The sequence below is a fragment of the Magnolia sinica genome, chromosome 17 (genome assembly GCF_029962835.1).
Source record: "Magnolia sinica isolate HGM2019 chromosome 17, MsV1, whole genome shotgun sequence".
Lineage (NCBI taxonomy): Eukaryota > Viridiplantae > Streptophyta > Magnoliopsida > Magnoliales > Magnoliaceae > Magnolia > Magnolia sinica.
The window spans coordinates 69,949,549-69,977,180 of NC_080589.1; the positions used below are offsets into that span (position 1 = coordinate 69,949,549).

The window sequence follows — 27,632 nt, forward strand, 5'->3', positions numbered from 1 at the left end:
AGACTTGTTTTCTCTTTGTAAAGGTGCCTAAAATGAATGTAATATCATTTTTGGTTTAACAAATCTGCATGTGTGTGCTCCCACCTTTCTGTAAAAAAGAATATAAAAATTTGTCAAACGACCCTTTATTTAAATACTTAAATATAGATATGATAATTTCTACCTTAACTTAGTAATTCATGCTAGACATGAACTTGTACAAGACCAAAAGCCACGATCCAAAGCCATTAAGCAAATTCAACCCTTTTTAGGCTTTTGCGACCTTTACCGCTATAGGGCTTCTCACGTAGTGCTTACCATCTGACCATATCAGCTTCCCAAACACATAATCACCAGCCACACCACCTTCCTTGGCCAGTAGGCTAACCTTAAATGTCTTCTCTTCACCGATCTTCTCAAATTTCAAGCTCATGGGCTTGACTGATACAGAAATTCCTGGTGGTGCAAGGATCCTGGCTTTGTAGGTACTTGGGTGGCCCACATTCTTGACGGTCCTACTTATAGAGGTGAGGCCAGAGAGATGCGGGACAGTTATTGAAGGGTAATTGAAGTTCAAGAGATTGAAGGAGTTCCGATTGCATGGGTAGGGTTCACCGGTGAAACCCTCAAATACAGTCACGTTGTATCCCACGGCGCATAAGAAATTTGAGTAGTCCTTAATGGTTAGATCGTAGACTAAGCCAGGGTCCACCACACGGTTAGGATTCACGTGTCCTGCACCATAGCTAAAAGGGGTAGCCTTATATAAAGTAGAGTTTCCCATGGGCACTCCTATATTGTCTTTTGTTCGTGCAGTGGTTATGATTGCCGATTTGATCGCAGATGGGCTCCATTTGGGGTGGACTGCCTTGAGAAGGCCGACAATGCCAGCAATATGAGGGCATGACATGGACGTTCCAGATATTGCATTGAAGAGAACTCGGCGTGGATCGGAAGGGAGATGGCTGGGCCCAGTGTATTGGGTATAAGCTGCAAGGACATCCACTCCTGGTGCAGTAATATCCGGCTATAGGAAGGGAAAAAAAAGAAAAAAAAGAAGAACATTAATGCATGGAATGGCAAATTAACGGTTTACACTGTATAAAATAAAATTATATATATATATATATATATATATATATATATATATATATATATATATATATATATATATATATATATATAATAAATTTTATTTTATTTTTTAAAAAGATGACAAGAAATTATGGTCGATTTCAATTTTTCTTTCTTTCGTGTGCCATTATTTTTTGAAGTATTTGTAAACACTCTCCTCTATTAGGGACATTAGAGAAATCTCCACCCAATGACAAAAGTATCTTGCTTTAAGTAGGTGTTTATTTCATCTGCTTGTGGGTATAAATGTTTCCAGCCCCTCCACCTTGACTCCCCTTGATAAAAATTCAATTGCCAAAAATGTCTATATTTTAATTAGTGTGATGCTTGATGGTCAGATCAGCCTGATTTTTGGGGTCTCTCTTTTGAGTTAGATAACGTATACACAATACGGTAGGTCCACATGCCTATAATTAGATATCAATGAGATAGGGGTAAAATGGCTAATTTCTCAGAGATGATGTTTATAGATTGTGTAGGGAAAGTTGCAATGAATCCAAAGTGAAAGGGATGCAGGTGGAACCATCAAAACCAGAGGAAATGTGTTTACAATTGTCCCATCTCTCTTCCAACTATTTAATTTGAAACATAATCCACTACTCTAACAGTGCATATCATCCACATGATGGACTGATGAACTGAACACATTGAAGGTGGGGCCAACGGGATGGACATTCAACGTCAACAGTGAGCTCCACATGTTGGGCAATGGACATTGAAGCTGGCCCCACATGATGGATATCCTAAGTTGAGGTGGCCCCACATGATGGACGGTCCACATCAAAGGTTGGCCCCTAATGATGAATGGCTCATATCCAAGGCAGGCCCTGCATGATGGCACCAGACATTGAGGGTGGGTCCACATGATGGGTAATCCATATCAAAGGCGTGGTCTCCAAGTGATGGGCAATTAACAATGGTGAGTCCCACACATTAAGGATGATCCACATCAAAGGTGGGCCTTAATGATGAGTGGCCTATATTCAAGGCGGGCCTTGCATGATTGATGTCTCGAGGTGGGGCCCACACCACATGATGGTGGTGAATATTGAAGTTGGATTCACCTGATGGACAATAACATTTATGGTGGGCCCCCACATGATGACCAACATCAAAGGTGCGCCCTAAATAATTGATGGTAAGCATTAAAGGTTACCCCTAGTGATGAATGCTCTAGATTCAAGGTGGGCCCTGCATTATGGACGACCCACATTAATTAAAGATGGTGCCACGCAATGAATGGTATACGACATGAAAGTTGGCCCTATATGATGAATGGTGAAAGTGAGGGGAATTGTTTTTTTTTTTTTTGTTCATTTGTCCAAACGTGATTTTCAACTAATCGAGCCCATAGTTCTAAATCTCATTGGGATGACTTGAAAGTAGGCCAAGTTGACCCGATTTGGTGACATTTTGAACTGAGTATCTAAGAAACTCGACCACATTCATAGCACTTTAGTACTTACCTTGAGGATCTCCGGCGTGATTCGATTAGGCCCCCGTGATGAGAATGCAGCCATAGTGGGAGCGGGCTTGGTTTGGAGCCTTGTTGTAGGCCGGGTGATGTAAGCTGTCGGTGATGGAGTGGATCGAATGTAGGACAGTAATGCAAGAGTGCCATTCCAGGCGATATCAGTAGCTGGGAGGAGATGAGGCCATGCCAAGGCATCGGTAATGGGCACATGCATAACGATGGCACCGACACCTCCTGCCCTTTTCACTACATCGCCCTTTTTCGCACTACTGATCGATCCAACTTGACAGGCAACAATCTTTCCTGTTACCTTTTTAGGATTGAGTGAACCTGGTAGACAGAGGCTGGCATTGTGAGCCGTTGATTTGGTAGATTTAGAATCACTGGATATGATCAATGGATATGATTTGTTGGGTGGAAGGGCTGTTTGTGAGAGGCTCTGTCCCTTGATGCGCTTGTTATTACCAAGCTGGACGTATGATGGGAATTCCCTGTCCATTGTACTGGCCCCCACAGTTATGATCCAAGGGGCTACATTTTCAACCGTACCACTCTTGGGACCCAAGTTCCCAGCCGAGCAGATGACGGTGATACCTTTTATGACAGAAAAGAAGGATCCAATAGCGATGGCACTTTGAAAGTATTCATCGACGTCTGACTCACCAGCGGAGATGGATAACACATCTACGCCATCGCTGATCGCTGCTTCAAAGCCTGCGAGGAGATCCGCAGGATAGCAGTCGTCCCAGCAGACTTTGTATGCGGCCACACGGGCATTGGGTGATCCGCCTTTTGCTGTACCGTTGCCATAACCGAGGAAATTTGCTACGGGAACGGAGCGACCGCCAGCCGTTGAGAGAGTGTGGGTCCCATGGCCATCGGTGTCACGTGCGGAGAGTGTGATGTTGATTGGGCCATGTTCGGCCTCGTACCCTTCCTTAAAGTATCTGACTCCGATCAGCTTCCTGGTGAATCCATTAGTCAGAATGATTAGATACAGTAGTTGTATCATAATTTAAGATACATCCTTTTTTGACAAACGTATCACACGTGCAGGACACAATCTCAATATCGATGGACATGACACTGTACTCTTGTGGCAACCCCAATGAGTAGATGCGCCTTATTTAAGTACCATCTGAAAATAACAGTGTGGTCCACTTATTCTATGGATAGAATATTCTTGGTATATGACATGGTTGGGGGAAAATAATCTGCATGAGAACTATACATCATGTAATTAAAATTTAAAATGATAACGTGCAGTCCTGCCCATTACAATTGCCGTTGTTTTTAAACCTCATTCAAAGAGTAGGATTTTTTTTATTTTTTTTATTTTTTTAATGCATGGATGTAAATATTCTCTGTAAGGGTTGATTAAGGGTTATGGGTGTTAGAGAGTTTTAGGGCTATAATTCACTTGAGAAGGTACTGATTTCAACAGGAATTCATTTGTGGACATAAGCACGTCAGGTAAATATGTTGTATTTTGTGTACGCTTATTTTCTTTATTGCTTCCATTTGTTACTTACAGTCATCTTTCCTTTATAATAGGTCCACCTACCAAAAGGTGGGACCTATAACCTATATCATCATTGAAAAAAAGGTCACAATTGTTGTTTATGTCAGGAAATTAAAAATTTTAGTATATTAAGGTCCGTGTAATCTACATCAAGCTAATATTGTAAATGACCCTGATTAAGCGAAGATACTCTCTTAATCAAACTAGAGTCTTATAGTGGAACACCTATATGTAAGAGTGAAAATCTAAGATTCGGCCACCGCTAACGTTTCAAAGGCCTTCTTGATTAAGATTCTCCGGATTTGCTAAGAAAAATTACATACCTGAAACACCCATACGAAGAGTCCAAAAGAATTTTAAAGACTAGCGAGAGGCTTCCACTGCCTTAAGAAAGTTATAAAATGAAGATCTAAAGAAGAGTTCAAGTTCCCATGCCAAATACATTTATCTATATGTCTAGTTTACCTTCATATCTATTTTAATTTTTCTAGCTTAGTTTGGTACTAATTATTAGCTCCCACGGTAGTACACTTATCATAGGAGTATATTAAATATCTGCAACCTTAAGTTGCTAGATCCCCATGTCCATCTAACCTCTGATTAAGTTGTTTGTACATCAACTATATTCTACTGATCATTAGCCTTGATCGCCTATTCCAATAGGTGCATCAGGTATTCTTCTTCTTCTTCTTCTTCTTTTCGCTTTAATGTTAAGAGTGCATGGTACAACGATTGTAACAAGTCTAGTATATTAATAAAAATTGATGATGTTAAGGCTAGTCTTTATCCTCTTTTTATGTGTGAATCTTCTATTATGATTGAGAAATGTGATGTTAAAGCAGTGATGGGATGACAAGTCGTTAAAACTGGTTGATTTAGTGATCGACCATATAAGGCAAAAAGAGCTCATTTGTAGAGGGTAACCTCTTCCTTTTTTCAAATCACCTAAGTATGGTGCACACTTCTAAATCAGTTGGTGATTGAGAGGACCTTGGGATTCGTTTCAATTTCCAATTTGTTCGTCTTGACGTAAAGGAACCGACCAACTTAGCCAATAACTTTTAAGTTGAGCAAACTCTGACACGCCACTCAACTACACATGTACTTTCAATCCAGACCTTTGATCGAACGAGTGAATTTGCTTGATTGAATTGAGGGCCATATCATTTTTTTTTTCTAGAAAGCCTCAGTTGGGTTTATCAACAATTTTAACAACGGGCATTAAGTCTTACCCAAATCTCCAAGCCCCAACTGAACCCAAGCCTCTCCTCTCTTGGTTTGGCCATTCACGCCGTCAGGGAATTTCATGGTCGGTTCGGCATGGAGAGCTAGCAGAACCTCCTCTGATAAAAAGGACTGGGCAGATTGGGTGTGGCATGCCCGTATTCCTCCGAGAATTTCGATCTTCCTTTGGAGAGTCCTTAACAATGCCCTTCCGGTGGATGCGGCGATTCAGCGCCGAGGTATCAGTTTTGCTTCCAGATGTGAATGCTGCCGTCGTAGCTTACCGGGGGGATCGTCAGTGGAGTCCCTTCCCCATTTGTTCCTACATAGTGACATGGCCACACAGGCTTGGCAGCAGTTGGGCGTGAATTTCGAGATCACCGTCTGTCCTACCACCTCAGTTCCTGCCAGGCTACAGCAATGGTGGAGCGCCCTGTTTACCAACAGGTTCCCGTCTCTTGACCACAATCTGGCTCTAGCTTTTCTCCTTTGGGAACTCTGGAAGGTGAGAAATTCAGCTAAGTTTGAAGGGAAACCAACCTCCTTAACTGCGCTGATGGAACGTGTTCACTGGTGGACATCGTTTTCTCGGCAATCCTTGACCAGTCCTTAGAAGCTTCCGATTCCCGTCAGGGGAGTGATGTAGAACAGAGCGACGTTAGCAAGAAGGGTGAGTCCCACTCTGTCCAGGCCTTCCTCCTTTCCTACTGACGTGATCAAATGGATCAGACCGTGCTGGAGTTGGGTTAAAGTAAATGCTGACGGATCTGCAAAATTCAATTCGGGCGCTGCAAGGGGAGGGGGAATATGCCGAGATGAAAGAGGCCATTTCTTGTTTGCCTTTTCCTCAGGCTATGGCGTAGCTTCAAACATGTATGCAGAGCTCCGGGCTGTGTATGACGGTCTCAAAGCCTGCCTGGCTAGGGGCCACAAGCAGATCATCGTTGAATCTGACTCGCTTCATATAGTAAATTTTCTGAACGGCATTATCCAAGCGGGCTGGAGTTGGATATTTTGGATTAGAAGAATCTTCTCTTTGAGAAGAGGAGGCTGAGTAGAATTTTCCCATATCTACCATGAAGGAAACGCTCCGGCTGATGCACTTGCCCGCGAGGGGAGCTCCTCTCAATCTCGGATTTGTAGTACTTCTTGGACCTCCCTGCTCGGATACAGGGTATGCTTTTCCTGGATAAGACAGGTTTAGGTACGATTAGACTGAATTAGTAAGTTCCTTGTTTCGCCCGTCGGTCTTTTCCTTGTAGAAGGTTCGTTTAGGTCTTCGCTTTCCCCGATGTATAGAGATATGATAGGTTTCCTCAGGTCTTTTTTCTCCTGGGGTTTACCAAACTTGGGCCTTGTTGTGGGAAGGCCTTGGGCCTAGATCTTGTTGGTTGACATGGCCAATTAAGTGACACCTACTCTAAAGGTGCAACCAAAATGCCTACTGAAAAGACAAGGCTTGGGTACAACCCTCACTTGTCCTAAGCTGGACATCAACTGGGTGGTGTAGAGCAGGTTGTAGATTATTTCATGGACAAGATGGACCAGAAAAGGCTCGATCGAAGACGACAGTGATCCAAACTATTAGAACTTAAAACGGACGTATCCCGCAAACTGGAATGAGTTATCGAATGTACCATATATGTTTTTAGGGTAGGACGAGCAAGTTTAGCCATCCAACCTAGCTACGCTGGGTTACTTATGCCGAATTTGTGAGATTCCATTAGATTGACAGTCGAATTCCCTGTTTATTTTCGTTTTTACAATTTTTAGTAAGTTTTAGTTTGATTGTAACTCTTCATACATTGGGCTTTAGGAGTTGTGTCCAACATGGAAAGTTCTTAGAAAAATTAGGGAACATCATGGTTCAGCCAAATAGGACACTTACTATTTTTAGCCGAAAACCATGCGCACTAGTAGGAATCACGACAATCTAGAAATAGTAAGTTTACTATTTATAGTAAGACACAATTTCTAAGAGTTTTAGCTGTAGTTTAATTCTGAAACTTTTTCTACGACTAATATCCCTATTTAAAGGGTTGTAATCTCGTTTATTTGAATCATCAATCAATTTATGAATTTCTAGAAATTATTTTCTATTCTCTTCTTTTCCTCGTGGACTCGAGGTATCTCTGTGAGAAGTCCAAAGAAGTTTCGTGAATTCACAACAGTTATCCATCTGAAGAAGATGGTGCTCAACCACACCCATATCCATAGCTCAATTGGCAGACTGAGTGGAGATACCTTGTTTCAACACTTGAGGTCTTGGTATCGATCCCTATCCGGGGGGGCGGCTAACATGGAGTGTGTGTACTCTCGAGGTATCTCTGTGAGGAGTCCAAAGAAGTTCCGTGAATTCACAACAGTTATCCATCTGAAGAGAGATTTTGCTCAACCTCAAACACGTCCTCCCTTGCGTCACTGGGCCTAGGTCACCATGACGAATGGGTTCTATTCACACGGTCAATCTATTTTACCATATCAATTCAGGCCAAACCCAAAAAATGAGAAAGATACAAGGATCAAGTGGACCACACTATGTGAATCATCATTATAATGATGCCCAGATAGAAACCTTCCAAGGCCAATCACAACATTTATTATCGATCCAACCTGTGGGCCTAGATGAAGGCAAAATACAAGTATCAACTTGATCCAAAACAGTATGTCTCCAAGAAATTTTCAACAGTAAAGCATTTACTTCGTGGGTCACTTCAGCCTCGGATCTGCCAAAAGAAGATAAACCGTAAATTGACCATAACTTTTGATCCGGGTATCGTTATGGGACGCACAACATATCAATCTTTACTGAAACTGGCCATCCGAGGTAAACCGACCCACAAAGTGGGTCGCATCTGTCCGTTTCGTCAGAAAACGCGCGCTTTTAGCTCAAAAATGGATTTTTAGGAAAATTTTACTATTTTTAGTAATTCCGATTTTTTTAATATTTTTTAAAGTTTTAGATTTTCTTTCCTTTTAGAAATAACTTTTAGTTATACTAGGACTCTTTTAAAGAAAGTTTATTTATAATTTTTATTTTTAGAAATTAGGCCTTAGAAGGGTTTTATTAAAATTATGATTTTTATTAGAGTTAGAATTTTGTTATTTTTGGTAATTACGAATTTTAGTTTATTTTTTTCTATATTAATGGTGTAAGGAGACACATTAGGAAATTATCAATTATGAATTAATCAATTTCGAATTTATTAGAATTTATTTCAATTTTCTGCTTTCTTTCCTCGTGGATTCGAGAAGTCTCTGTGAGGAGTCCAGAGAAGCTCCGTGGATTCGGAGTAGTTATCCTCATCACGTTCATCCATAAGTCAATTGGCATCAAAGCAAGGTTTCCCCTCGGGCCGATGGCAAATAATGAAAGTATGAATCAAAATCCTGTGGACGATGATCCAAAGATTCGTTATCTTTTGGAAAGAATGGAAGCTTTCCACCGGGAGAATCAGTTGACCAAGCAAGGGCTGCAGGAAACCCTCAACCGTATTGCGGATGCGCTAATTTCACCCCGATCTCAAAGTGATGCTCAACCGCCTGTGACCATTGTACAACACAACCCCAATTTCTACAAAGCACCATCAGATAATGGTAAATCACAAGCCACCACTTCGATTATGAGGAAGCCATTATATATGCCAAAGGTAGAAATATAATTACAGCGAGACAATATCTTTCAAACAAGATGCACTGCATACAAAAAAGTCTACAATGTGATCATCGATGTCAGGAACGATGAAAATTTCATGTCAAAAATAATGGTGGAAAAGCTACAATTGAAAACAGAAAGACACCCATTTCCATACACGATTAGATGGATCAATAAGGTCAATAAAACAGAGGTAACTGAACGATGTCGTATATCTTTTTCCATTGGTAAATATTATAAGGATGAAGTAATGTGTGACGTGGTCGGCATGGAAGTTTGCCACATGTTACTTGGTCAACTCTAACAAAATAATATTAATGTTACACATAGGGATCGGGATAACTTATTTATCTTTATTAAAGATGGTAAAAAGATTATCCTCGGCCCTATGGGAAGGGAGAACCAACCCAAGATTTCCAAAGTTAAGGAACAATCTCTCACAACTGAAAAGGCTTTTGTTAAATAATCTGAGGAAACAAGACATATATTCATTAGTTGAAAAGAAAGAATATATGGAGCCTGTGAATATCCCAGAAGATTTGAAGCCAATGTTGCAGGAGTTCAAAAAGATTATGCTCGATGAACGCCCCAATAAATTGCCTCCCTTACGAGATATACAAAATCACGTTGATCCCGTCTCAGGGGCAAGTCCGCCTAATTGCTCACATTATAAAAAAAAAATGAAATTTTGAAGACAAATGTGAAGGAACTGATCAATATTAGTCAAGTCAAGGAAAGCATGAGTATATGTATTGTGTCAAGAGCTTAATGCCAAGTACAAAAAATGGCTAATGAACATTAGCGTCAAAAGTTATCTCAGACTCATATGTCAAGTCTCTTACGTAACTCGAGGATGAGTTTTTTTCAAGTGGAGGGGTCTGATGTAGAACGTGTCACAGATACGTTCCTAGCATGGTTGGGCCAAAAGAAGATGGACTGTAAATTGATCATAACTTTTGATCCGGGTATCGTTACGGGGTGCACAACCTATCAATCTTTATTGAAATGGGCCATCCGAGATAAATCGACCCACAAAGTGGGTCGCATCTGTCCGTTTCGTCAGAAAACGTGGGCTTTCAGCTCAAAAATGAATTTTTAGGAAAATTTTACTATTTTTAGTAATTCTGATTTTTTTTAATATTTTTTAGAGTTTTAGATTTTCTTTCCTTTTAGAAACAACTTTTAGTTATACTAGGATTCTTTTAGAGAAAGTTTATTTGCAATTTTTATTTTTAGAAATTAGGCCTTAGAAGAGTTTTATTAGAATTATGATTTTTATTAGAGTTAGAATTTTGCTATTTTTGGTAATTATGAATTTTAGTTTATTTTTTCTATATTAATGGTGTAAGGAGACACATTAGGAAATTATCAATTATGAATTAATCAATTTCGAATTTATTAGAATTTATTTCTATTTTCTGCTTTCCTTCCTCGTGGATTCGAGAAGTCTCTGTGAGGAGTCTAGAGAAGCTCCGTGGATTCGGAGTAGTTATTCTCATCACGTTCATCCCTGCGTCACCGTTGTTTTTAAACCTCATTCAAAGAGTTAGGTATTTTGAGTTTTTTTTTTTTTTTTTTTTTTCCATAAATGCATAGATGTAAATATTCTCTAAAAGGGTTGATAAAGGGTTATGGGTGTTAGAGAGCTTTAGGGCTATAATTCACTCGCGAAGGTACTAATTTCAATAGGAATTCATTTGTGGACATAAGCAGCTCAGGTAAATATGTTGTATTTTATGTATGCTTATTTTCTTTATTGCTTCCATTTGTTACTTACAGTCATCTTTCCTTTATAATAGGTCCAGCTACCAAAAGGTGTGACCACCAATAACCTATATCATCATTGAAAAAAAAAATTGGTATATTAAGGTCCGTGTAATCTACATCAAGCTAATATTGTAAATGACCCTGATTAAGCAAAGATGCTCTCTTAATCAAACTAGAGTCTTATAGTGGAACACCTATATGTAAGAGTGAAAATCTAAGATTCAGCCACCACTAACGTTTCAAAGGCCTTCTTGATTAAGATTCTCAGGATTTGCTAAGAAAAATTACATACCCGAAACAAGGGTTTTAAAGACCAGCAAGAAGCTACCACTGCCTCAGGAAAGTTATAAAATGAAGATCTAAAGAAGAGTTTGAGTTCCAATGCCAAATATATTTATCTATATCTCTAGTTTACCTTCATATCTATTTTAATTTTTCTAGCTTAGTTTGGTACTAACTATTAGCTCCCGCTGTAGTACGCTTATCATAGAAGTATATTAAATATCTGCAACCTTAAGTTGCTAGATCCTCATGTCCATTTGACCTCTGATTAAGTTGTTCATACATCAAGTATATTCTACTGATCATTAGCCTTGATCGCCTATTCCAATAGGTGCTTCAGGTATTCATCTTCTTCTTCTTCTTCTTTCTTTTTTCCACTTTAATGTTAAGAGTGCATGGTACAACGATTGTAACAAGGCCAGTATATTAATAAAGATTGATGATGTTAAGGCTAGTCTTTATCCTCTTTTTTATGTGTGAATCTTCTATTATGATTGAGAAATGTGACGTTAAAGTAGTGGTGGGATGACAAGTCGTTAAAACTGGTTGATTTAGTGATCGACCATATAAGGCAAAAAGAGCTCATTTGTAGAGGGTAACCTCTTCCTTTTTTCAAATTGCCTAAGTACGGTGCACACTTCTAAATCAGTTGGTGATTGAGAGGACCTTGGGATTCGTTTCAATTTCCAATTTGTTCGTCTTGACGTAAAGGAACCGACCAACTTAGCCAATAACTTTAAGTTGAGCAAACTCTGACATGCCGCTCAACTACACACGTACTTTCAATCCAGACCTTTGATGGAACGAGTGAATTTGATTGATTGAATTGAGGGCAATATCATTTTTTTTTTTCTAGAAAGCCTCCGTTGGGTTTATCAACATTTTTAACAATGGCCATTAAGTCTTTACCCAAATCTCCAAACCCCAACTGAACCCAAGCCTCTCCTCTCTTTTTTACCAAACTTGGGCCTTGTTGTGGGAAGGCCTTGGGCCTGGATCTTGTTGATTGACATGGCCAATTAAGTGGCACCTACTCTAAAGGTGCAACCAAATGCCTACTGAAAAGACAAGGCTTGGGTACAACCCTCACTTGTCCTAAGCTGGACATCAACTGGGTGGTGTAGAGCAGGTCGTAGATTATTTCATGGCCAAGATGGACCAGATATGGCCCGATCGGAGACGACAGTGATCCAAACTGTCAAAAGTTAAAATGGACGTATCTCACAAACTGGAATGAGTTATCGAATGTACCATATATGATTTTAGAGTAGGACGAGCTAGTTTTGCCATCCAACCTAGCTACGCCAGGTTACTTATGCCGAATTTGTGAGATTCCATTAGATTGACAGTTGAATTCCTTGTTTATTTTCATTTTTACTATTTTTAATAAGTTATAGTTTGATTGTAACTCTTCATACATTGGGCTTTAGGAGTTGTGTCCAACATAAAAAGTTCTTAGAAAAATTAGGGAACATCATGGTTCGGCCAAATAGGACACTTACTATTTTTAGCTGAAAACCATGTGCACTTGTAGGAATCACGACCGTCTAGAAATAGTAAGTCACAATTTCTAAGAGTTTTAGTTGTAGTTTAATTCTGAAACTTTTTCTACAACTAATATCCCTATTTAAAGAAAAAAAAAATCCCTATTTAAAGGGTTGTAATCTTGTTTATTTGAATCATCAATTAATTTATGAATTTCTAGAAATTATTTTCTATTCCCTTCTTTTCCTCGTGGACTCGAGGTATCTCTGTGAGGAGTCCAAAGAAGTTCCGTGAATTCACAACAGTTATCCATCTGAAGAAGATGGTGCTCAACCTCAACACGTCCTCCCTTGCGTCACTGGGCCTGGGTCACCATGACGAATGGGTTTTATTCACACCGACAATCTATTTTACCATATCAATTCAGGCCAAACCCGAAAATGAGGAAGATACAAGGATCAAGTGGACCACACTATGGGAATCATCATTATAATGATGCCCAGATAGAAACCTTCCTAGGCCAATCACAACATTTATTTGTGATCCAACCTGTTCATAAGGCCATGTGGGCCTGGATGAAGGTAAAACACAAGTATCAGCTTGATCCAAAACAGTATGTCCCCAATAAATTTTCAACAGTAAAGCATTTAATCCCCACTTCGTGGGTCACTTCAGCCTCGGATCTGCCTCATTTATTTGACTTATAGCCTAAAATTATATGATAAAATGGATAAATGGTGTGGATAAAACTCATACATTATGGTGGCCATTCAAAGTCCTAACATGTGCCAAGTTCGGGACGGGAGGGGTAATGCCTGATCCATATCCCTGGGTAGCGCTGAAAGTTGGGCAAGTTCAACCCGACCAACCCGTGATCTACCTGACATTGGGTTGGGCTTGGGCAGGATGTATTGGGTTTGGTCTCGGGCTTGGGCCATATAATCACCAACCCGATAAAACTTGGGTTGGGCTCGAGTTGAGGTCTCGAGTTGCCCAACCCAACCCGAACCCAATCAATATATAAGTTTCTTATAAATTAATTATAATTGAGTGTGGATGTCTGTGTTGAACGCACAGGAAATTCCAAGGCCACCGGGTTTCATTGGTCCACGTCATTTCCGATAACTTAAGCTAACAAGATACACAGGATTTCTCTCTCCCAAATAGATTGCTTGATACACAATATGACTTTTAAAGTAGTTGTCCTATTTTTAGCTTGTTTGCTTAGAAAAAAAATGTTCTTTATAGTAAATAACTACATATATAATTAATAAAATTATAGGTATAAAAAATAAAACTTGTATTGAAAATATAATAGACTAATGTAATAATGAAAATATTAGCATATATCTAACCGACCAACCCGGCCAACCCGACCGCACCCGCTTGGGTTGGGCTTGGATTGAGAATTCCCAACCCGAGGTTGGGTTGGGTTGAGGTATAGGAACCTTGGGTTGGGCTAGGGTTAAGCACCAACCCGACCCAACCCGCCCGACTTTCAGCCATATCCCTAGGCGGTCTTTGATTGAAAATGGAAAGCATAATGATTACCTGAGGGTGGTATTTGTCTTTGAGCGGACCATGTGTCAAATAAATATATATGTTGTCTACTTATTATTAGATTGCACATTGATTTCTATGTATATCATGATTAGATGAACCTATTGGGGGTGTTGGACCTCATAAGAACATTACTCACGTCTAGCAATACTTTGACTCAATTACTTTTTCTTTTAAAAATAGTAATGTGGATGAAGGAATTTCAATGATTTTAACACGCCCAAAAGAAAGGTTTCACACCACTTGGACTATATTATTATTTAAAAAAAAAATAATGTAAGATAAAGGAATCTCAATGATTTAACATGTCTTTTTGAGAAGTGGATTGCCTGTGCCCGGGCACAAAAATATTCTTGAGCCCTTGTTGTCAGAAGTTGCGGGATCATAAAGATGTCTGTGACTAATCCACTCAGTCCATCAGTTTTTAAAGACTACAGTAAGACATGAATCTAAAACTCAAAAAGATCAAAAACTTAGGTAGGTCATATATACAACACGAAACAATAAGGATTAAAATGTTATATTTGATGTCTTAAATCGAGTCAAATACAGAGCATGTCGATGCAATTGATAGATTATTCGATGTTAGCTTTGATGGCATCAAACAATGCTCAATCCCATCGAGATTTGTCGAATTTTCTCTAGTTGGTCATTGGACTAACAGGGCATCCTTTCGATGTCATTGATGGCCATTCGACACCATCGAAATAGTCTCGATGCAATCGGAGAAAATCAAAATTTTCAGTTTTATCTGTAGACAATTTGGGTGCTAGTTCGATGTCATCCAAGGATAAGTTTTGATGACATCGAATGTGTTCGATGCCATCGAATCGATCGACACAGAATATGCAGAGTGATGATTTTGTAGAATTTGTTTCCGATTTCGTTTGAGATTCCTTCTTAGCTTATAGATATGGATGTCAACGGGTTTGAGAGAATATTCTAAGATTCCTAAATCGTCTAAGAGTTTCAAAGGGTATAACAAGGGTGAGATTCGAGGTTGTTCGAATCGGATAAGCTCTATACTTTGTAATTTCTGCTTTCATAGTGATATTTGTTGCTTTGTGTCGTGGTTTTTTTCCGCAAGGGTTTTTCTATGTTAAAATCGTTATGTTCTTTTCGTTTTTGCTTGGTGCTATTAGATTACTCTCCCAGATTCATCTCTGTGTGCTTCTACGGTCCTCCAACAAGTAGTATCAGAGTAAATTTGGGGCACAAGCTTGAATCTGAAGGAAGTATCAATGGAAAATCCCAAGTATGATATTGAGAAGTACTCGGGTAAAAATAAATTTGATTTTTTTTAAGAAGCATTTGTTTCATTAATCTAAATGCTACTTTATAGAAGACATATAATTTCGAGCTGGACATCCAATGCAAAAAGTTTGAAGAGGCAGCCTATCATATCGTAGATTAAATCTAAACAAATCCTCATTTTGATTCTCTGACTATACCTAGGTCCACTCGGTTAAGAAGGAGCTCCCCTTTGATCATAAACGGGAGGTCCTCAAGCTGCTCAAAGTCCTTGTCCAATTGGTTTTCACTACCCATATGTGCTAGCCCATCAACCACTCTGTTTGCTTCCCTCATTACATGGTGAATTGAAATGGTGACTTTCCCCTAGTTTTTTTTTTCTCTATCCTCCTCTTCCAGTAGAAGATGTTTCATGGGCTAGGTCTTGTGTTTGAACAAATAGTCACAGCTACTTCTAAGTAACTTTCTACTTCAATTAAATTAAATCCTTTCTCCAAGCAAAGATTCAACCCATCTAGCATTGCTTTTACTTCAGCTTGGAAGTTCATTCTGATGCCATAACCTCTCGAGAAAGCAAATATCAATTCACTTTTATTGTTTCGGCACACTCCCCCACTTCCTGAGTGGCCCGGGTTTCCCTTAGAGGACCTGTCTACATTCAATTTCACTCATCCCACTGCTGGCCTTTTCCATTTGATAATGCACAGGGGTTTGATTCTACCTTGATTTGATTGGATGCCCAAGTCTTAAAGAGCCTCGATGTTACTGACACTTTTGCTTGGCGGGAACGGGAATGAGGAGATGATGACAGAGAACCATCTCTGAATTTTGGCTATAGACTGGTTCACTTTCAGCTGGTATTCGACAAATCGTTTCCTATTTTTAATATTCCAGAGCTACCAGAAAATTAGTTGAGGAGCTATCCCTCAGAGGATACCGATGCTTGAGTTTCCATTAGCCAAGCTTCACCACTGAGAGGCTCAACTTGCTGTCGATTAGACTTCAAGGAAGGAAACTGATAGTAGGGTGGAGAATTTTCACCAAATATATGTTGCGAAAACTCCATTTTTAAAAAAAAAAGAAAGGTGGCATCATGCCACTTGAATTTTATAAACAAAAGGATGGATATACAGACTTTCAGGTAGGCCACAACAAAAAGATTTCGGGCCCGCCTATCATATAGAGGCCCTACAAAAAAGGAAGACAACACAAACAAAACACTGAAATACCCCTCAGGCCCTGTGGGTACGTTTGAGAGAGCCCAGCCCAGTTTTATCCAGAAGTAATGCGCTCTGAACGGATCGAGGGAGGTCGGCGACTGCTGAAAAGATAGAGTGGGCCTGAGACGAACTAGCCAATTTAGCCAAGCCACATCCGCCGCGGCATTTGCTTCCCTGAAGATATGGGGGAACAAGGGCACCCTTTCTTAAGGACTGAATGCGGTCAAGCCAGTAGCTCTAACTGACGCTTGCCCAACTACTACCGTTCACAGTAGCTCCAATTGAGCTTTGAATGTTGCGAAAACTCCATTTGTAAATAGGTGATCCAGAGACTCCTCTTGGCAGCTATCTGCGCCTTCATAGAATGTACAACATGAGGCAAGAATTGCTCCCTTTCTTTTAACGTTGATGTCTACCAGGACTGCTTTATTTAGGATTTTTCAGATGAAGATGGAGATCTTCAGTGATAATCTATTTTGCCAAACCCACTTACCCCAATGCCTTTTGTATCTTACCGAGCGAACCATCTTCCATGCCGATTTAATCGAGAATTTGCCTAATGGTTCCCCTGTCCAAATGATGCGGTCCTTGCCTCTTTGGGTTCTAATTCCCCCCTCCTTTATGTGTTTTCGAATGCTTGACGGGATAATGATGGATAATGCAGTACATGAAAGGAATACGTTAGTCCCAAGCACCTCATTGATTTTCCTTTGGTGGAGGCATCGGGGCATCTGCCTTGTGAGCTAGTGTTTGAGGGGACCGAGTCACATCCAATTGGTGGTCCAAAGGTTGTTGTTTCCTTCACCCATCAACGACCGCGAGTTAGCTTCCACCAGATCAGTCTGATTTAAGATTTCTTTCCAACACTGAGAGGCAGACACTCTGATGGGATCACCTGTAGAATGAGCTTCCACCCTATATTCGGCTCTCATGAATGTGGCCCATAGACTATTCCTATGATTGTTGTTGGACGTCCATGCCATTTTCATTCTAAAAGTTGTCATAACATCCTTGAGAGATTTAACTCCCAGACCACCTTCTTCTTTAAGAGCCACTACTTTTTCTCCCATTTAATCTAGTGCTGATTTATCTTGCCTTCAGTCCATCCCCAGAAAAAATCTTCCATTCCTTTTTCAATTTTCTTTAAGGTCCCTTTTGGTAAATCTATTGCTCTTAATGTGTGAATCGGGATGCTTCTTAACACATGTTTGATGAGAATGGCTTTACCAGCTTGGTTTAAAAATCATCCTTTCCACCCTGAGATTTTGTATAGAATTTTGTCTAACATGGGCTAAAAATGGACTTTCTTAGGTTTACCTCTTATTAGGGGGAACCCTAAATAAATTAAGGGAGCACTTCAGTAGGTGGAGCGGTAGCAGCTGTTGTGGATTCCATGTCTGCACGTATATGGCATGCTCGTCTGGGACACATGAACGAGCAGGGTATGAAGGTACTTGAGGAAGGAAGCGTAACTCTAGATAATATTCACACAAGCGTGAATCCGGTGAACATTCTCACCAAGGTTGTTCTTACGACGAAGTTCAAGCTCTATACAACTTCTTTAGGCTTGGCAATGACGTAAAAGGAGGATAGAGTGTGCACGAGAAACGATAATGGAGCTATTGTGTAAGGCATAGATAAGTAAAGAGGACAAGAAGCTATATGTTTGATGTAATGCCCCGAACTTTTCAATATCGAGTATTGAAAGTTCTCGAGCGTTACCTTAAGACTTAACCTATTATATACATGGGTACAATACCAATCTATTTAATCTAGCCTTACATCCTTGGCCTGACGCTAACCTAACCGTTGGGGATGATCTCCATTCATAGATCAAACCATTTAACTGTAGACTTCAAGGTAAGACTCTCCATCATGTGATCTAACGTACGTGGCTTCCCTTAAAGGAAATTAACAAATAACTCCCTGTCTATAACAATTTAGATATACATTCTTATGTAAGAATTGCTTAGAAACGGGCCTAAAACCATATGGAACCATTAGATTTTACAAAACCCACGTATCAGCAACAATACGAAAGCGCCATTAGCCTAGGCCACTGGATTCTAAATCATGTGGTTCTCATTGTCCATTTAATGCGAAACTTTACACCATACTTTTATATCATAAATTAACCGTACAAAAAAAAAAACCCTTGTATCGTCGTAAAATTGACCCAATGGACAGATCAACTATTAATAATTAAATTGGGCCCACCTGATACGTGAATATGCTTCAATATTGGGCTCAACCCCTTAAATTAGATGGAGAAATGAATGGACGATGTAGATTCATCCAATACATCTATGTGGGTCCTACCTATGATGCATGTGCACAAAGTGTACGTGCAACGGCAGTACACTGAATTAAAAGCCCCGGTCAAAACAGCTGACCCGACAGAATCCTAATAGGAAGGAAACTCCTCCCACGTTCGCAGAGAAACGGATTGGCGTCCGTTTGCAACACTTGTGGGGCCTACCATAAGGGACCACCTTGATGATCGGAACCATCCATCTTGAATATGGGATCGGTTCGAACTACCCTGATTGTTCCTAGCTAAAAAAACTCTCCAAGTAGGCACGAATCCATTCGCGGCTGACTATGCAAGAACGAGAAACCCAAAATTAGGAAGCAATCCGGGATGGGTTACGAAACTTTCCACGACAGGAGGTCGAACCTGATCTCGATCCGGACCGTCCAAACCATTGATGTGGAGATTCCGACGCCACCCAAGATCACCGAATCCCACGCATACGCGGTATTCCACCGCCTCCTCCTATAATTCTGTATGTGCTGGAATCACATCCGCAAGATACAGTGCGGTCTAATCACTGAAAGGTGGGCCAGGAGCATCGGATGATGATCTTGGACCGTCCAAGAGGGACTGATTGAGCAGAGAAGGGCCACAGTCAAGGTTGCCATTAAAGATTGGGCCACCTTCCTCGAACAACCACTGAATGGCGGGGACAGTTCTGGTCCTGAAACGGTGATCAAAATAATGCAGATTTGGGGCATTCAAGTATGAGATTATCCCCATCACGTTGGAGGGTAGGGATCGACAGATCAAAGACAGGATCGTTGGCCACTCCTTCCCTTTGCATTGCGCAGACGAGAAAGCTGTGTAAACTTTCTCTCCATTTACGGCTGCGTAAGAGCTACGTCGTTCCTCTCGCTACAAAGGACACGCAAGAGAATTGTCGGGTTAGACAACCTATAAAAGAGGACCTCCATCCGACAAAGGATGAGGGAAAGAGAAGCAAGGAAAGACGTGAGAGAGAGTGAAAGAGAGGGGCCGATGCCACTCGAAACAACAACGTGCGAGTCAGGCACGGAAAGAAGAAAGGAGGGAGATCGAGAGGTCTAGCCAAACCGTTGTTGCAGCCACAGTTCGCCCAAGACATCAACCGTAGATTTCTGGACCGCCAGAAGAATCAGCCGCATTCCAAACCCCATAAAGATCAAAGGTACTAATCCTAGAATTCTAACAGTTCTTAAGAACTTAAGATTGTTCAAGTGATCGATTGAAACCAAGCATGACCGGATGGTGATTAGAGGTGAACCAAAACATACCTACACCTACCCTGATCTATCCCAATTATTCACTCCGATCTCAGCCTAAATCATAAAAACTCATCAGGCAGAATAGTACTATAACCTAACGTAAGTAAATCCTACCTGTACTAGATTTGAAGCACGAGGTCAAAGATCTAACAACGTTAGGAAGGGACCGAAATTAATAGGTGAGAGTTTTATCCTTTAAGCTTACACTAATTTAAGTTATTATATTTCTCCTGCCTTTTTATGCTTTTAAAGATGTGAATTATGTTGCATTTTCATACTTTTAATGATGAGAATTATCTTACCTTTCTTACCTTTAATGATGTGAATTATCTTGCATGTTTCATACATCTCATGATGTGAATCATCTTGCCTCTCTTGTTATATGTTTTTGGGAATTATCCTATCAATTGATTCAGTTATTATCATTACTATTATTGACCCATTGGGTTTACGACATGATATCAAATATAAGGGATTTCTTTGAATTTATGTGAGGCCATGGATACAAGCCTTGCCTTGCCTTATCAAATTTATTGAGTTGGCCCTGCCACTCGTCTCTTTATTTGAGCTGGCCCTTGTCACTCTTCTTGTTATTACGTTGGCCATTGCCACTTTTGTTGAGTTGACCATTGTCACTCTTCTTTTTATTAAGTTGGCCTCGTGCCGTTTATCTTTACGGATTGAGCATGTGTCTTGTTATTCCAGAACCTCCATAATTCAGTTGATATTCTTCATGATTCTGATTCAGTTATATTCTTTATGTTTCAATTTATCTCTGTAAGTGCAAGTGATGTGTAAGATATATCACAACTAGTGATTCAAATATTCTATCATGGATGTAATGCACTCTGGGTAAAGACCCTCTTGGGGCAAGGAAGTCGTTGAGCCTTCAAGTAATGGTGCACAAATTGATATATGTAAGTCGCAACAGTATCACATCACCCCGGGATTGGATGTCGCAAATAATCGCTTCATGAACAAGTCATGTAACGTAAATCACCCAGCCTATATGTTGTGCGCTCCGAGGAGTTCTCGTAAATCCATGGCAGCGTTGGCCATGCCGGCGAATATCAGTATAGTGAGAGTGCGGGTCGAGCCGGTTATCTATAAATTGTATTCCACATTGTGATGATTACTACTTATGATAAGCCCCACATACTTTGCTAGGCATACATCTCATGTAGGTTGTTTGCTCATTCTAATACCCTTGTGTTAGTAGAGCACGGGACGTATCAGACCCTTACTTTACCTGTTATGAATCTCTTGAATTATTGTTAATCTTGAAGGATAACCTTCACTATAAGTAGGGCATTAACCCTCTCCTAATCGTACAGACTATACAGGTGATATATAGATTGAAGACTTAGAGAACCCGCTTCCTGTAGAAGACTACAGTGAAAGAATTCGAAGCTATATTATTTAATTAGATTTATACTTTCACTACAAACTCAATGAATGTAATAAGCTTCCACTGGGAAGGCCTTGATTATTCCTTTTACTCTGATGATATATAATTAATATAGTTGATTTTATTCTTGTGAATGCTATCTTCATGAATGTATCTGGATGTAAACAAATGAAAAAAAAAAAAGGTGCGATTTCAGAGCATCCAGTTGTACATTATTAACACCCGATTTCCTCGGGCACGAGTACATACTCTGGCCGTGAAAATTTGAAATGTTACATTCGATGATTGAAGACATGGTGGAGATTGTTATATTTGATATCTTAAAACGAATCAAATATAGAGCCTGTCGATGCAATCGATAGAATGTTCGATGTCACCTTTGATGGCATCGAACAGTGCTTGATCCCATCAAGATTTTCTGGATTTTCTCTAGTTGGTCGCTGGACTAACAGGGCATCCTTTCGATGTCATCTATGGTGCTTCGATGCCATCGAATGATAAGTTTCGATGATATCGAAATGTGTTCAATGCCATATCGAACCGATTGGCGTAGAATACGCAGAGTTACGATTTTGCGAGATTTGTTTTCGATTTCGTTTGAGATTCCTTCTTAGCTTATAAATATGGATGTAAACGGGATTGAGAGAGTATTCTAGGGTTCCTAAATTGTCTAAGGGTTTCAAAAGGAGTAGCAAGGGTGAGATTTGAGGTTATTCGAATTGGGTAAACTCCATACTTTGTAATTTCTGCTTTCATAGTGATATCTGTCGCTTTGTGCCATGTTTTTTTCCCACAAGGTTTTTTCCAAGTTAAAATCACTGTATTATTTTCATTCTTACTAGGTGCTATTGGATTACTCTCCTAGATTCATCTCTGTGTGCTTACGCGATCCCCCGACATAAATGCCAACCATTGGAAACTTTGTTAGGATTATAGTATTGCGTAAGAAATAAGAAGTGGATAAAAAGATTTTCAAAGATTTGGAGTACTTTTTGTAAGCTTACAGCTAACAGAAGTCTAATTCTACACATCAATAGGTGGTTGACAGAATGTTACGACCAATATACAAGAAACGTGGTTGAGTTGATTAAGATATAAAAGGCCACCAAGGGTAATCAAAATAAAACCTTAGTTGAAAAAAGTAAAGTAAGTAGTTGAGAGGCATTCATAAGAGAAATAATTACAAAAGAGAAATTGTAAAGAGAAGGATTTAGATAATCTTTTCAGCTACCATAACAAGTAGAGTAATAATAAAAATATCTAGAAGAATAATCATGTAGCACAGATCTATAAACGGGAGAGGAAATTAAGAGAGCAACATCATCTCACACAAATCATACCAAATAAACAAATCTACCAATTTACTTTATCTCAACTTATCTTAAAAGTAGCAGTAATTAAAGAGTAGTCATTCTTAATATAATCTTTAGTTGTAAGCCAAGTATATATACGTTCATACGCTAGATTTGTTCTATATCCAATATTAATCAGTTCTTTTGAGAGACATTCTTGCATTTGCACCTAGTGATTGAGATTTTTTATTTGTTTGATTTGCACTGGCATTTTGAAAGTAATATATATATATATATATATATATATATATATATATATGTTAAAGGCATAAAGTAATCTATCTCCAGAGGAAGAACTTCACACTTTGATAATCGCCTCATCATTATCAAATTCTACAAATGACTGAGTGATCGACCTTCTCAAAATCTAGTCATATATGTTCAGATTAGATGTTTCTGCTTATTTATGTTCGTGGGTCAAAGTTGAACAGTTAAGATTGAGCCATTATATCAATTTTGGCAAGCCCACGTAATTAAAACAATCCGAGCTGCCAACATGCAGAACTTTTATGTTAGGTTTATATGGACACGGATTTCCTGCGAAAGCCTTTCCCAGGAAGTTCCTACGCTGGGAACCCAGGTGGGGCCCACTGTCATGTTTGTGAGAAATCCTCCCCGTCCATCAGTTTTGCGAGTTCATTTTAAGACATGTTGCACACAATGAACCATATCCAAAGCTCAAGTGAGCCGTACTAAAGGAAAATGTGATTAGGGAAATTCCTACCATTAAAACCTTCCTAGGTTCAACAGTTATGTTTAAATGCCATCCATAACGTTAATAACATCATTCCTATTAGGATGAACTGAAAACAAAAATATTAGCATGAATCAAAACTTCTTTGGCCCCACAAATATTTCAACTATGGACGTCTAATTATCAAGTTTTCGGCTCACTTGAGCTTTAGATACGGTTCATTTTTGGCAACATGTCCTAAAATGAACTCACAAAACGGATGGATGGGGAAGATTTTTCACAAACATGATAGTGGGCCCCACTTGGGTTTTTAGCGCAGAAACTTCCTGCGAAAGGCTTTCGCAGGAAATCCGCATCCGGTTTATATTTATGCCTACAATTTATCAGTGGTAATAACCTTGTGAACGGCTTGGATGACATTAAAATATAATGGTCAGCTACGGGAAGGTTTCAACTGTTCCTACCATTTCGGTTGGTTTTGGCAGACCTAAGTTTCGTGTCTGCCTGTTTTTTAATTCCCATTGTACCATCTTCTTACAAAACTGGAAATCAGATTGCGTACTGACGCTCTTATCTTACTGAGTAAAATCAGTTGGGCCCACCTTGAATGTATGTAGTCTATTGATGCCGCCCATCCATTTTTTCATCTAATTTAAGGGGTTGAGCTCAAAATTGAAGCATATCAAAGGATCAAGTGGACCATGCTAGAGGAAATAGTGGGGATATAATGATTTCCACCGTTGAAACCTTTCTAAGCCCCCACGGTGTTGTTTATTAGTCATCAACCTGTTCATAAGATCATAAAGACATGGATGAAGGGAAATAACAAATATAAGCTTGATCTAAAACTTTTGTGGCCCCTGAGAAATTTTCAACTGTAGACGTCTAATTCAACTATTTCCTGTGGTGTGGTCCATTTGAACATTGTAAATTCTTCATTTATTAGCTCAAGCCCTAAAATAATCTGGTTAAATCGATGGACAGAGTGGATAAAATACATAAATCATGATGGACCTAATAGAGTTTACTCAGTATCCTGAGCATAATGAGTTATGCATCGCAATCCGTTTTCGTAAAACTGACAGGCATGGAGAAATTGACCACCGTAGATGCCACCTTTTACCTTGCGTCTTTTGAAATCGTTCCCAAACTTTACTTTCCCAGAGTAAACCATTCTGTACGGATACACTATTTGCAGATGAAAATACCCATGTAGTGATAATGGCTTCAATAGCTATGGCTACGGTTATACTCCGTAGCTATAGGTTGTGAACGAAGGATATTGTCATCAGCAGATAGTGTGTCCGGACGGAATTATTTACTTTGGGAAAATAAAGCTTGGAAGCGTTTTTGAAAAGACGCCGGGTAAAAGGTAGCACTTAACAGTGTTCAATTTCTAGCGGATCAGCTACAGACAGGTTGAGTAGCGAGACTTGCTAAACGTCACCAAGTTCCTTGAGTCCCACCGCAATGTATGTTTTCTAAACGTCACCAAGTTCCGTGAGTCCCAACATAACATATCATTTGTATCCACACCGTCCATCCATTTGGAGAGATCATTTTATGGCCTGGGCCAAAGAACGAGTCAGATAAAAATCTCGAGTGGACCCCACCACAGAAAAGAGTGGAAAGAGTGACACCCACCGTTAAAAACTTCTTTGGGACATGAAAGTATTCGATCAAGCTGATATTTGTGTCTTCCCTTCTTTAATGTTTGTGTTAACTCATGAATATGTTGGATCTCAAATAAAATCACGGTTGACTTCAGGAAGGTTTCAACGGTAGGCATCACTCTCTCCCCTGTTTTTTGTGGTGGGGTCCACTCGAGCTTATATCTGACTCAATCATTGGCGCAGGCCATAAAATGTTCTCTCCAATTGGATGGACGGTGTGGATATAAAACATACATCATGGTGGGACCTACAGGACTTGATATTATGGTGGGACCTACGGGACTTGGTGACGACAATTCAGTAGGTTGAGTCTCGCTCCTCAACCTGCCAGTAGCTAATCCGCGTCAAAACTGAAGGACAGCTTCCGGCACGGGTCACGTGAATATATCTGTGTGCGCCATGGCATAGACAATCCGTGTACGTCCAAAAGCATAGTGTTCTACCTGAAAAAAAAAAAAAAAAAGAAGCGGCGAAGGCTTTGTACGGTAAAATCAGGAGTCTCTCTATGGTACGACCATGGATTGCGCAATGAGTGTAGGCAGTAAATTAAATTCTACAGGGCTGCCGCCATAATACATGTATTTTATCCACGCCGTCCATACAGTTTTTCTACTCATTTTAGAGTTTTATGACAAAATTGAAGCATATCCACAGCTTAAATGGACCACGCCACAAGAAAATGTAACAATGGAATGTGTACAGTTGAAAACTTCCTGGGAATGCAGAAGTTCTGAATCAAGCTGATATTTGTGTATTCCCCTCCGGCAGATCAATGGTGGACATTACGCCCACTGTTTTCTTTGGTATGGTCCATTTGAGCTTTGGATACCGTTCAAATTTTGGGCCATGCCCGACTTGATAAAACATATGGATGGCGTGGATAACGACATATACGTCACGGTGAGCCCTGAGCGTGGTTAGTTCCGTTCTGGGTCTCTATGCTATTTTAAAAAAGATGGAAGGATAGTTAAAAAATGGTAGAGAGAAAATTACCTGTTACAACGAACTCCACCCTTTTTATCACATGATCCCTTCCACCTCTTTGGAATGGGCCCCATTCCATTATCGTTGAAGCTCTCTGATTCCGGCCAAACGCCCGTATCAAGATTCCCAATAATTATATCCTCGCCAAACCTCGCCTTCTGCCATAACGATCCTTCATGAATCTTGCCGTTCTTCTCTAGCCCCAGAAACTCCCATGAGCGAGTCGTGTGTAGCTTCGCCATCTTGTTCCTGAAAACCGATATAACATCCGGATGCTTTGATATCTCGTCAGCTTCCTCCGTTTCTAACTTCGCGGCGAAACCGTTCACATGGTTGGTGTAGGAGTAGAAGATGGCATTTTTTGCCTTCTCTTTGCTCCCGACAAACGATGCCAAGAAGTCGTAGTGGGAGTTCGTGACTCGTTCGTAGTCAATGGAAGAAGGTTGGGGGCCATGAGAATGGGCTCCAAAATACACCACATAAGATTTCTTATTGCTAGCAAATATGGGTGTTTGGATGAAAGAAGAAACAAATATCACAAGAGGGAAAAGAAAGAGCTTTGTAGCCACCATTGCTGCTGCTGCTGCTTTCTTGAATCTCTCTCTCATCACTGTGCCTTCTTATAACGGGCTTGACGTGGTATAACCGTTAATAAGTCAATATCATGCTATTGTCGGTGCCCGTTGTGAATGGAGCATGCGTCCCGAAGGTCATTCTGATCAGATTTATGGTTGATGGGTGTGATTAGATGGTTAAGATTGTACAATTACTATGATTTTCCGGCACTGCTGATTCCACGATGGACCTCACGATTTGGACCGACAGGATCACTGCATCTACGGGGTTGATATATATGCTGGGTGAATGAATCATCACCACTTGAAGTGTATGGTTGTGAACTATCATCACAGTCTATCCCGTTAATGAGTGGAATACATTTATGTGGGGCCCACTTTTGACGGCACTTCGGGTTAACACATTTAAGAGAATTCCTGCCACGTAAGGACACGCCACAGCCTATGACATCGGCTGACATCATCTGAAGAAACTAGGGGCCCGATGTCATCCGAAAAAACCAGGGGCCTGTTTGGACAATGGTATTAGGGCCCGTTTGGCCAACTGTATTAGGTGGGATTAAGTGGAAGCGGATTGCCTACTGAGTAACGGTAAGCGTACTGAGTAAACTCCGTGCCCCTGTGTCATTCACGCATTACATCCACTCCGTCCATCTCTTTTAACACATGATTTTAGCTCTATATCCAAACAATGGAGTATATCCAAACCTTAAATGGACCACACCACCAGAAACTGTGAATTAAACATATACCGTTGAAAAATTCTTAGGGACAACAGAGGTTTTAGATCAAGCTGATATTTGTGTTTTCCCTTCATCCATGTCCTTATGAT

General features: G+C 40.0%; 1 protein-coding gene across 1 annotated transcript; it reads right to left on the reverse strand.

Moving 5' to 3' along the window:
* Window positions 1–109: 109 nt before the first annotated feature.
* On the reverse strand, window positions 110–26,867 carry LOC131231191 (subtilisin-like protease SBT5.3). Its single transcript, XM_058227304.1, has 3 exons — window positions 26,235–26,867; window positions 2,580–3,552; window positions 110–1,006 (listed from the first exon to the last, which is right to left on the reverse strand). Exons 1-3 carry the CDS (start codon window positions 26,831–26,833, stop codon window positions 248–250), a joined length of 2,331 nt encoding a protein of 776 aa, XP_058083287.1. The 5' UTR covers window positions 26,834–26,867; the 3' UTR covers window positions 110–247.
* Window positions 26,868–27,632: the final 765 nt, after the last annotated feature.

Coding starts and splice junctions, on each gene's coding strand:
- LOC131231191 (XM_058227304.1), bottom strand. CDS start 26,833: ATGAGAGAGAGATTCAAGAAAGCAGCAGCAGCAGCAATGGTGGCTACA. Junction 3,553..26,234: donor GGTGGAGTTCGTTGTAACAG/GTAATTTTCTCT, acceptor TGGATTCACCAG/GAAGCTGATCGGAGTCAGAT. Junction 1,007..2,579: donor TCACGCCGGAGATCCTCAAG/GTAAGTACTAAA, acceptor CCCTTCCTATAG/CCGGATATTACTGCACCAGG.